This window comes from Salmo salar, chromosome ssa14, assembly GCF_905237065.1.
Source record: "Salmo salar chromosome ssa14, Ssal_v3.1, whole genome shotgun sequence".
In the NCBI taxonomy this organism is placed as follows: Eukaryota; Metazoa; Chordata; class Actinopteri; order Salmoniformes; family Salmonidae; genus Salmo; species Salmo salar.
The window spans coordinates 31,286,816-31,298,982 of NC_059455.1; the positions used below are offsets into that span (position 1 = coordinate 31,286,816).

Here is a 12,167-nt window from a genome sequence, read left to right on the forward strand (position 1 = left end):
GCTGAGTACTTTAGAGATGTAGACCAGGATTCATTCATGTAGACAGGCATGAGGGGGTTGGTGTCACACTTTTGGCACAGCCCCAGCTAACACACCTGACTTCAATAATCAACCATGATCGTCAGTTTAGAATGTGATTAGTTTAATCAGCTAGGAATGGGGGAAAAAGTGTGACACCACCTCGGTCCCGGAGGACTGGAGTTTCCCTTCCCTGTTGTATATTATAAATGACAAGTTATGTTGTTTCAATGCAGTGGGCTAAATCAGGGTCACACAGAGTGTTTCTTGGTTTTAAACAAAATATACACTACCGTGCAAAAGTTTGGGGTCACTTAGAAATGTCCTTTTTTTAAGAAAAGCACATTTTTTTGTCCATTAAAATATCATCAAATTGATCAGAAATACAGTGTAGACATTGTTAATGTTGTAAATGACTATTGTAGCTGGAAATGGCTGATATTTAATGGAATATCTACATAGGCATACAGAGGCCCATTATCAGCAACCATCACTCCTGTGTTCCAATGGCACATTGTGTTAGCTAATCCAAGTTTATAATTTTAAAAGGCTAATTGATCATTAGAAAACCCTTTTGCAATTATGTTAGCACAGCTGAAAACTGCTGTGCTAATTAAAGAAGCAATAAAACTGGCCTTCTTTAGAGAAGTTGAGTATCTGGAGCATCAGCATTTGTGGGTTCGATTACAGGCTCAAAATGGCCAGAAACAAAGAATGATTTTCTGAAACTCGTCAGTCTATTCTTGTTCTGAGAAATGAAGGCTATTCCATGTGAGAAGGCCAGCATCCCGGAGTTGCCTCTTCCCTGTTGATGTTGAGACTGGTGTTTTGCGAGTACTATTTAGTGAAGCAGCCAGTTGAGGACTTGTGAGGTGTCTGTTTCTCAAACTAGACACTCTAATGTACCTGTCCTCTTGCTCAGTTGTGCACCGGGCCCTCCCACTCCTCTTTCTATTCTGGTTAGAGCCAGTTTGCGCTGTTCTGTGAAAGGAGTAGCACACAGCGTTGTACGAGATCTTCAGTTTCTTGGCAATTTCTCGCATGGAATAGCCTTCATTTCTCAGAACAAGAATAGACTAACGAGTTTCAGAAGAAACTTTTCACACAGAAGAAACTTTTCACACAAGAAACTTTTCTTTGTTTCTGGCCATTTTGAGCCTGTAATTGAACCCACAAATGCTGATGCTCCAGATACTCAACTACTCTAAAGAAGGCCAGTTTTATTGCTTCTTTAATCAGAACAACAGTTTTCAGCTGTGCTAACAAAATTGCAAAAGGGTTTTCTAATGATCAATTAGCCTTTTAAAATTATAAACTTGAATTAGCTAACACAACGTGCCATTGGAACACAGGAGTGATGGTTGCTGATAATGGGCCTCTGTATGTCTATGTAGATATTCCATTAAAAATCAGCCGTTTCCAGCTACAGTCATTTACAACATTAACAATGTCTAACCTGTTTTCTGATGAATTTGATGATATTTTAAATGGACAAAAAATGTGCTTTTCTTTCATAAACAAGGACATTTCTAAGTGACCCAGAACTTTTGAACGGCACTGTGTGTATATACATATATAAAAAAGTAAAAACTTTATTTCACTAGGCAAGTCAGTTAAGAACAAATTCTTATTTACAATGACGGCCTTCAACTCTATACACCTCGCACACGGTAAAAAAGAAGACACCCTAAACATATCAGATATATAGTTGAAATCTATTCAATTTTGAGTTTGCATCCCAATATGTATACATCACAGAAGACTGAAACATAACAAAACCGTTTGACATAGAAACACCAGATTTCTTTATTTATTTTTAAATAATGTTGAGTAATTACGAAATTATGAAAAATATTAATAACATTTCACCCATGAGGCCACTAGAGTGCGATTTGGTCATTTGACTGCAGGAAACGTTTCCTTCTATTGATTACACCATAGAACAAAGACATCACCTGCTGCGTCCTGACTTGAGGTACTCATGTGTGATTCAAATTTCAACACATATCTTATATTGAAAATGTCACAAGCTACAATTTATTCCTGTTGTAGGACTATCTAGGTTAACTAGCCAACAAACCTTCACCACTCCATCAGTATAAAGTCAAATAAATCATGATTTAATTTATCCCACTAGGCCCTGCAGCTATGCAGAGTACTGGACATAAATTATAAGCTGTATCATTTTAGCTGCTTCCCTTCCACTTTCCTTGAATACTGAATTGACCAAGTCAATATGAGGATGACTCTTTGCATTTACAAGCATTTCTCTGAACTAGTAGAACATATGAAGACATTTATGTGATGCATCGTGCATCACAGTATAAAGCCTATCTTTGGTGCATTGTGCAGTATGAAGACATGTTTTTGGTGCATTGTATGTAGGAGCAGACTTTTGTTACATTTAGGTTGAGCTGTATTGCAGTCAGAGAGACATAACTGTGTCTGTATTTGCTGTAGTTAGTGACAGGCACACACATTCAAAAAGACCCACATAAAGAGAACCATTTATATATCGCTTAGGAGTGAGTGCTTCAAATGTTTCTCTTCCTATTAATATTCACTGCATTATGCCTCGCAAATCACCAGCCACTTGAAAGCCAATTACTAAGGGAAAAGTCCACCGTTTTCCCCTCTACAATCTGTAACAAGCATGAATGCAAAAACTTTAACCAGTTTGATTTTGTATAATCTGTTTGTCTACATATAATGTACTACAGTAGTACAAGTAAAATGCAAATAAGTGCATAGGCTGTAAGTTTGTTAGTTATTTGCATTTCTTGAATACGTTTGTGGAGTTTAAATTATTTAGATGAAAATCTATGCAAATATGGTGAACAAATTGCAGTTGACAACTGAGTACCTTTATTGATTAGGCCCCTATGTCAAACTTAGGTACCTATTGTATGGACATGTTTATGTGGTACAAATGGGATGACACGATGGATTGTCATAATGATCAGAGATTGCTTATTTAAAGCTTTTCATTAGGTCTCAAAGCCCTTTACATCAAAAGGGGGAGTAAGGGGGTGACTTCATGCAACTCCAAGGAATAGCACCCACCTAAGTGATGGGTGACAGCTATTTTGTGTCAGAACACAACACTAACAGAACATTGGCTATCACTGTGGGGAGGATTTTTGGTGTCCAAAAGTATATGAATGACTAACCAAGATGTAATTAGAATTTTAACCCACATTTTTCTTCATACTTTATACCTTTACACCCGTAGCAGGGTGATGGTTGTGTTTTCCAAAGAAAATGTCTTAACTTGTAATAAAAACCAAAAGCAGAATAAACAGAGAAATGTAGAATGTGGACATAAAACCCAAATTGTCTTATCACTCCAGGCATCATGTTGTGTCTTCCTCAGAGTGTTTTTCAAATTGCTATTTCTATTATGCCAATATCCATTTGACAAGTTGATGCATGACCGGGTATTTTCTGTATTATCTCAATAGCACGACTGATGAAGTTAGTATCGCGGATGGGTAATGGTTGGTTGCTATGCTGTGAGTGTGAGCTCTTGGTTACCAGGACATATATATTGATTTAATCCTCCAGGGTTGTGGTCATATCCTTGGTAATTCATCTACTGTTATGATAATAAGGCTTCTCAGGGTGAGCCAATGAGTGATCATCTTGTTTGCGCTTAAGAATAATGAAAGGGGTTTCTCTTTAGGATGAGATTAACTTTTAACCCCAATGAAAAGCCCAAGCCAATTATTATTGGTCAAGCCTTGAAACCCTGGACCATATATGGAGCAATAATTATCAGGGAAAGACCCTCCGGGGGTTGATTGGTCCCCTGGCCCAAGGCGGCAACAATGAGCTCTGGGGATGTAGGACCCGTTAATACTTACCGAAGTCTAACAGAAATGAAATGGCAGCCAATGTGTTCACTGCACTATCCTATTAGAAGAAACCAAATACTCCTGAGAAAAATACTACTTTCACCATGAGAAGATCGAGGGATTCAGTTCTGCAATGTTTGGATCATTTATTTGACTTGTGTCTGTTAATATCAAATGGAGACACATGCTCTCAGCTCTTGCAACCACATCCCCTATTACAGATAAATCATACTCTTTGTGGCTATGAATTTTACATCCATATCTACATGCAACCTGTGGAATTCCCATACACAGTAGGAGCTATCACTGGATTGCAGATGACAGACGCTGACTGTTAGAACATATTAGAAAACCATAACAATAGTGAAGTTACCGACAGCACAGAATGAGAGACTCCTCCTGTGAGCACAGACACACAGGCAAAGCAGCCATTCGGCAGTAGGATGGATCCTGACTACTAACGAGGTAGGGAAAGAGGGGGGGGGGGGGGTGAGAAAGAGTGGTGGTGGGAGGGAGCAAGAGCAGCAAGCGAGCAAGCTAGGGAGCGAAAGAGAGGGAAGAATAGAAATCTGTATGTTGAGATAAGGAGAAACGCTAATGGTGCTGAACAGGCTTTAGTGGCTCGGATGGCGAAGGTGGCCGTAAAGCATCAAGATGTGCATGGGCTTCCTTGCTAATTGTGGATGAGAGCGAAGCAAGGAAGTACATACCGTGGAGGCTACCTACCAACACTGGGCTTGTCTGTCAACCACACAGGAGAGGTGGGTTAGTGGGAGGTCTATGACCCCCCTCATCATTTTCATCTGGAGAAAAGAGAGAATAGAGTGACAGAGAGAGAAAATAAAGTAAATTAAGGTGGCAGCGAGGGATAGTGAGCCATCTCTCTCTTTATTCCTTCCCCCATTCCAAAATCCATCGCATCCCTTTATCACCGAAATGTAGTGGCGTTCATGCCGATTGGAGGAGGAAGGGTCCCATTGACTGTTGAGGCTGAACCCTTCTCTTCAGCCCTCCGCAGCCCTTTCATTACCAGTCCCCATCTCTCCCTCTCCTCTCCCTCACTTCCGACCGTTATTTTCTCCTGTTTGTTCTTTTCATGATCCTTTTCACACTGCCCAGGGTACAGAAGGCATTCCCTTTTTGGTAGAAGTGGGTGTTTCTGGAGCTGTCATTGTGTTTGGTTCTGCTACAAAAGACAGCAGAGCGGGAGAGAGAGACAGAGTGAGCGCTAGAGAGAAAGAGAATAGAAGAGGAGCTTCAAAGAAAAGGGGGGACCTGGGACTACATGGAAGAACTAAGACCCTCTGGAAGGCGAATTGTTATAAAAGAGAAATTGTAAAAGCGGCTGACAACCATTTTAAGATAGCGGTTATAATTTGCCACTTGCAGATTATCGTTGGAATAAAAGGCTCAGGTTGCCACGCCAAAACACTGGCGACTGGTTGGTTTATGCTACGTTCTGTTGCTAAGCAAGTCTCTCGAACCTGAAGTTCTTGTTGAGGAAATACTAGTGTCTTGAGGATCACTCACCCAACCTGCAACCATGAAGGGGGACTCAGAGGAAAGCATCGAGAGCATCCGGCCCTCCAACCTGCAAGCATTCGCCAACATGTCCACTCTACATGGCATGAGCCACATATTTGCCTACGGGCACATGACATTTCGCCGCTTCCTCTGGACACTCTCGTTCCTGGGCTCGCTGGCCTTGCTGATGCTGGTGTGCATGGACCGCGTGTCCTACTACTTTGAGTATCCTCACGTCACTAAACTGGATGAGGTGGCGGCGCCTAACCTCACCTTCCCTGCTGTGACCTTCTGCAACCTCAACGAGTTCCGCTTCTCCCAGATCACCAGGAACGACCTGTATCATGTGGGGGAGCTCTTGGCCCTCCTGAACTCCAACTATCAGATAGCCAACACTCACCTGGCCGAGCCCGAGGTGCTGGACGCCCTCAAGGATAAGGCCAACTTCCTCAACTTCAAGCCCAAGCAGTTCAACATGACAGACTTCTATAACCGCACGGGCCACGATATCAATGACATGCTGCTGCATTGCACCTTCCGGGGATCGGAGTGTTACCCATGGAACTTCACTACCGTGAGTCTCTTCAAATCATTTCTGGTTATGTGGTTTGGGGTTTGCCTCTGGGTTTGTGTTAGGTGTTCTTTTCCAGACTTAACAAAGTTTGGATTTCAACAGTTTTAGTTAAGTAGTTTCTATATTAATTGAGGCTTGAGAGGAACACCTAATATCTTGATTCAGAGAACTTGGAACTAATTCACTGTCCCCATAGAGGCAGAAGTGGACATGTTGGTTTTTGTGTAGTCCTAATGCTCCCTCAAGATTCACATAAGGCTTCTGCTGAGGATAGAAATTGATTGTCACAGTAACTTTGGATTAAAACCAAAAGCTTTCATGCTTGTGTTGTTACAGACAAGGTACAGTTACTCACCTGAGACCTGCTGTGGTGTTGCTGTGCTGCAAGTTGTACATGTTTAAAGGTGATCCATAGCCTAAAGGGAAATCCAGAATTGGACATGACGGTCACATTAATAATATTGTACACTGTCAATGTAGCCGAGCCATTGAACACTGTCAATGGCTAGCTGTAATTATATTTTTTGTAGATGGTAGTCTACTGTAAGAAAAGCATTAGTTGTGGTTCAGGCTACTCTAGTGGCCTTGGTAAAAGACGGGGTGAGCGATGAGAAACTCAGGATGCACAGTTAGAGACATGCCCTTAATTTCTCTAAGCTGTTGTTTTCGTGAAGAGAAGTAATGATACATGATTAAATCCATACATTTTAGTAGCATGGAACAGATGGTGATATACGGTAGAAGTTGGGATACTCTGCCCATGAGGTGCCATCAACAGGTCAAATTATGATCTAATCTAGACATTCATGAACAAAAGCACAGTATTGTTCAAACATTGTGAAGGGCATATTGTTATTGGTTATACTATCTGGTTTTGGTATTGATTCAATCATACAGTAATAAAGTCACTTTACACCTACCTACAAGTAAACTACCATTCAAAGGTTTGGGGTCACTTAGACATTTCCTTGTTTTTAAAAAAAAATGTGTATATTAAAATAACATATCAGAAATACAGTGTAGACATTGTTAATGTTGTAAATGACTATTGTAGCTGGAAACGGCAGATTTTTTATGGATTATCTACATAGGCATACAGAGGCCCATTATCAGCAACCATCACTCCTGTGTTCCAATGACACGTTGTGTTTGCTAATTCAAGTTTATAATTTTAAAAGGCTAATTGATCATTAGAAAACCCTTTTGCAATTATGTTTGCTCAGCTGAAAACTGTTGTGCTAATTAAAGAAGCAATAAAACTGGCCTTCTTTAGAGAAGTTGAGTATCTGGAGCATCAGCATTTGTGGGTTTGATTACAGGCTCAAAATGGCCAGAAACAAATAACCTTCTTCTGAAACTCGTCAGTCTATTCTTGTTCTGAGAAATGAAGGCAATTCCATGCGAGAAATTGCCAAGAAACTGAAGATCTCGTACAACGATGCGTACTACTCCCTTCACAGAACAGCGCAAACTGGCTCTAACCAGAATAGAAAGAGGAGTGGAAGGGCCAAGTGCACAACTGAGCAAGAGGACAAGTACATTAGAGTGTCTAGTTTGAGAAACAGACACCTCACAAGTCCTCAACTGGCTGCTTCATTAAATAGTACCCGCAGAACACCAGTCTCAACGTCAACAGTGAAGAGGCAACTCTGGGATGCTGGCCTTCTAGGCAAAGTTGCAAAGAAAAAGCCATATCTCTGACTGGCTAATAAAAATAAAAGATTAAGATGGGCAAAAGAACACAGACACTGGACAGAGGAACTGGTTGAGAGAATGCCAAGAGTGTGCAAAGCTGTCATCAAGGCAAAGGGTGGCTACTTTGAAGAATCTCAAATATAAAATATAATTTGATTTGTTTAACACTTTTTTGGTTACTACGTGATTCCATATGTGTTATTTCATAGTTTTGATGTCTTCACTATCATTCTACAATGCAGAAAATAGTAAAAATTAAGAAAAACCCTTTAATGAGTTGGTGTGTCCAAACTTTTGACTGGTGCTGTATATAACAAAACAATTATTTTATCATGCTCTCTCTTGTCCCTCTTCAGCAGACATACTGTATAGTGAGCAATTTGTTTGGAACATCAAATCGCAATACATATAGAATCGTGAGAATCATAAGAATCGTGAAAATCGCAATGCATATCGTATCGGTACCTAAGTATCAATGATTGTATCTTGAGGTCCCTGGTAATTCTCATCCCTAAATATAGTGTGAGGCATTAACAAAATAGGCCTACCACCATATTCAGTTAAAATTCAATACAACTGTATTTATCCCCCTAGGGGTAATTACAGTTTAGGGGCAAGTTTTGAAACCTCCTGGCCAGAGTATAACAGTACTTTATGTGTACTTAAAAAAAAACGGTGTAAATCTAGTACTCATAACGATGTAGATAGTGGATTACATACTGCATGTGCCCTTGGCAGCAACTTCCAATAGCATTACCATTGGGTATGCTGTAGTTGTGTAACCTAACCTATATTCATTGGTGTTTTATTATGTGTTTTTTGATAACTGACTTTATGATTCATGGAATATTTGGTTGAGAAATTCTGATGTACATTTACATTGTGACGAAGAAAAACATTATTTTATTGTGAAATGTGTTGTCAATCCTGACAGCTACTCTGGTACATGTGGTACATGCTGTATGTGAATAATTATTTGTGATTTGACATATTGGAAAATGTTTTTACATTTAAAATGCCTTATCAACACACTGGGCCAACTTTACATAAGGCTGTCAGATATAGCAGAATAAAAGAAAGGCCTTGGTCCTTGTGCCTTCTCACACCGCTGAAGTGTGCGGTAATTCCCTGGCAAGGCACAGTATGTCGTGTGTTAATGCGTACTTATATTCATATTCCATTTAGTTATGCCGCCAACCAATAACAATAACCACGTTTTTATGCGAGTAAATCACAACAGCTGTGATTGCAACAGGAAGTTTCAGTACAATTTTGAATGCCAACAGATAATTTGTTCGTATGACATGATGGGATATTTTTGTGTCGGTAAAATAGTAATGCGAAATAGCGGTGGAAATGCCTTTATGCGCAAATATTGATAGAAAAAAATCATCATATCGAGGTAAACTTGGAGTCATGCATGATATGGTATGTGGTCCTCCCACCACAACTCGGGAAACCATGCAGTTTATTAGGTTACAGATGAAATACAGTAACTTATGATGAACTTCACAGGGTGGTGAAAGTGTACAGTGATCTTGATGCTCCTTTCCAATAAATATAGAGGGTCTGATTCTGGTGACATGATGATGGATAGTGACTGCCGTTTGACAAATACAAATATTCTCGCTCTTATCCGTATAAATCTCATTATGTAGACTAGTTTACCGCACTGTATCTGCGAGCATGTGCCAAAACCAGAGTAGGCACATTTGCTATTTAACGCAACAGTTTTTGTGATGTTTACATGAAAGAAAACTTAAGCAAAAAAGTACATTTTTGTGTGCACTACGCCAGTGTTTCCCAACCCTGGTCCTCCAGTACCCCCAACAGTACACATTTTTATTGTAGCCGTGGACAAGCACACCTGATTCAACTTGTCGAACTAATCATCAAGCCCTCAATGAGTTCAATGAGGTGTGTTTGTTAAAGGCTACAACGAAACTGTATACTGTTGGGGGGACTCGAGGACCAGGGTTGGGAAACACTGCACTACGTCATCATTAAATCAAATCAAATGTATTTATAAAGCCCTTCTTACATCAGCTGATGTCACAAAGTGCTGTACAGAAACCCAGCCTAAAACCCCAAACAGCAAACAATGCAGGTGTAGAATTTATCATGCACAGATTGTTATCTGCAACAAGTCAGTTTGGTGGAAACACACCAATGGTGGGAAAAAATATGCATGAAAATCTATTGCCAATTGGATGGAAACCAACTACTGATTAGTATTTGTTTAAATGATGGACCAAGTTCTTCTATTGATCTCACAGTTCTCTAAGGAATTTATTTTGATCCTGTGTGAATGAGAAAAAAAGTATTCCTCCAAATCAGTAAGCTCATTAGGTAGTGTCCTAAATCTTATACTTTGGTCAAATAAAACTGACATCTCACCAGATGAGACTTTTAGTATTCTGGTTAAATGTCACATACGCCGATGATGTTACCATTATGGTCAGGAAATGGAGACAGCGTGTGATGATGCTATGTGTGTGATTGAAAAGGAAATGAAATGGAAACAGTTTAGCTTACAATTTGGAGCCTAAAATGGCTTCATATAGTTTTATATAAAGACTGCATGTGTGCATTACCAGGATTTAGGCTAGGCTAATCATAGTGCTACAGAAATGGAATATATTTCCTTTGCCTAATGATTTCTGTTTCAAGTTATGTGTGAGTGCTGCCCCTCCCCTGTGCACCTGAGGGATAATGAAGTGATGAGTTGAAATAGAAACCCTCTATTAGTCCAGATGATATAACAGAGCTGTAGACCCAGTACCTGTAGCTACAGTTGACTGAGTCATAGGTTCTGCTTTAAACTGACATCTACATTATTAGTACTTCAAGATATTGTGAATATGGTGGCGATATGAGGTATTGGTTCAGGGAAATTCTAATTTTCTCACCCAATAGTTTTGATCTACAGTACACTGGTAGGCTACAATAAACTTTCAAAAGTTTGAATCTTGACTGGTTTGAATTTGATTTTGTGCCTACTCATCATCTTAAAAACCTCAGCTCTCATATTAATGGTTAAATTAATATTCTTCCAAACAAAGAACTAAGCAGGTATTATTTTCACTGGGAAAATCCTTCGGACACACTGATATCAATATCACAATCAATCTGACACAATACAGTACAGATTTGACCTAGAAAAGTGTCTGATTAAGTCAATGCTTTACTAAAGCTTTATATATTATATTTTATATACAGTATTTCTGGCAGTACTGTTGCAGCAAGCAGAAATGTCTTTCTTCCTCCTTATTCCTTCTCAAACCCTAAATGTGACTCGGCAGAAAGTACTGTAGACTACATTCCGAGAGGGCTCATTAGTTCTCTCACATCATGTATGTCATTCCCCTATGCCCTCTCAGGTGGAACTAGAAACGCTTCGAAGCTAGTTGCAACCTTAAATTTGATCAGGTGAAATGGTTTTATTTCCATTTATTTTATTAGAATGATTCAATGATTCAACTGATTTTCCCCAGGCATGGCCCTCTTTATTGGATTGCTTTGCAACATTCTTCTGACGAACATGGCATCATATGCACCTGAAATAGCTATACAGCGCTTAGGACTGGTTTAGGATTAGTTTACAGTACTACTGGTAACATTCCAACTCTTTATACATTTCAAGTTATGCTGCAAAATGTAACAGATAACGAAGTTAGTCAAATAGTCTTGGAGCTATTGGATTGTGGCGCAACAAAAACACATTTTAGGTTTATTGGAACACTGATTCAGTCATAGCATTTCTCCTCCTATCGTGAGTGCTTGACGGCAATGGATTGGTAAATGAAGTAAATGGAATTCTCTCCCTGTTTCAAAGTAACCTGGTCCATAACGTTGTCCGTTCTTTGTTGTATTCCTCTGAGCCATGTGTATGCTAATGGTCAAAAGTATCACGGCTCAGGAGAAGACCCAGATGCAGACAGTTCGAAGTAACAAAAGTTTACTACAAAAACAGGGGGCAGGCAAACGACAGGTCAAGGGCAGGCAGAGGTCAGTGATCTATAGCAGAGTCCGAAAGGTACAGAATGGCAGGCAGGCAGGCTCAGGGTCAGGGCAGGCAGATGTCAGTAATCCAGGGCACTGTCATAAGGTACAGAACAGCAGGCAGGGTCAGGTCAGGCAGAATGGTCAAAACCGGGAATACTAGAAAACAGGGAGTAGAGAAAAACAGGAGTATGGGAAAACTGCTGGTAGGTTTGACGAGACAAGCCTGAACTGGCAACAGACAAACAAGGAACACAGGGATAAATACACTGGGGAAAATGGGGAAGATGGGCGACACCCGGAGGGGGGTGGAGACAAGCACAAAGACAGGTGAAACAGATCAGGGTGTGACAAAAAGTCAATTTGGGGTTTGACTCTCAGCAGAGACGGAGTAGACTTACTGTATCTTAAGGATTACTTTACCACCAAACCAGTGGCTAGCTTATCAGAAGAAGAAGAAGAAGAAGCAGGTACACCAATGTGCAGGGTTCTGTTTCTAT

At 40.1% G+C, this 12,167-nt stretch overlaps 1 protein-coding gene across 1 annotated transcript in view; it reads left to right on the top strand.

Moving 5' to 3' along the window:
- The first annotated feature begins 4,386 nt into the window (after window positions 1-4,386).
- LOC106569349 (acid-sensing ion channel 1C) overlaps window positions 4,387-12,167 on the top strand; it is a 184,263-nt gene continuing 176,482 nt past the window's right edge. The window contains exon 1 of the mRNA XM_045694204.1: window positions 4,387-5,970. Coding sequence (XP_045550160.1) covers window positions 5,416-5,970 — 555 coding nt within the window. The 5' untranslated portion in view covers window positions 4,387-5,415. The remainder of the gene's footprint in view (window positions 5,971-12,167) is intronic.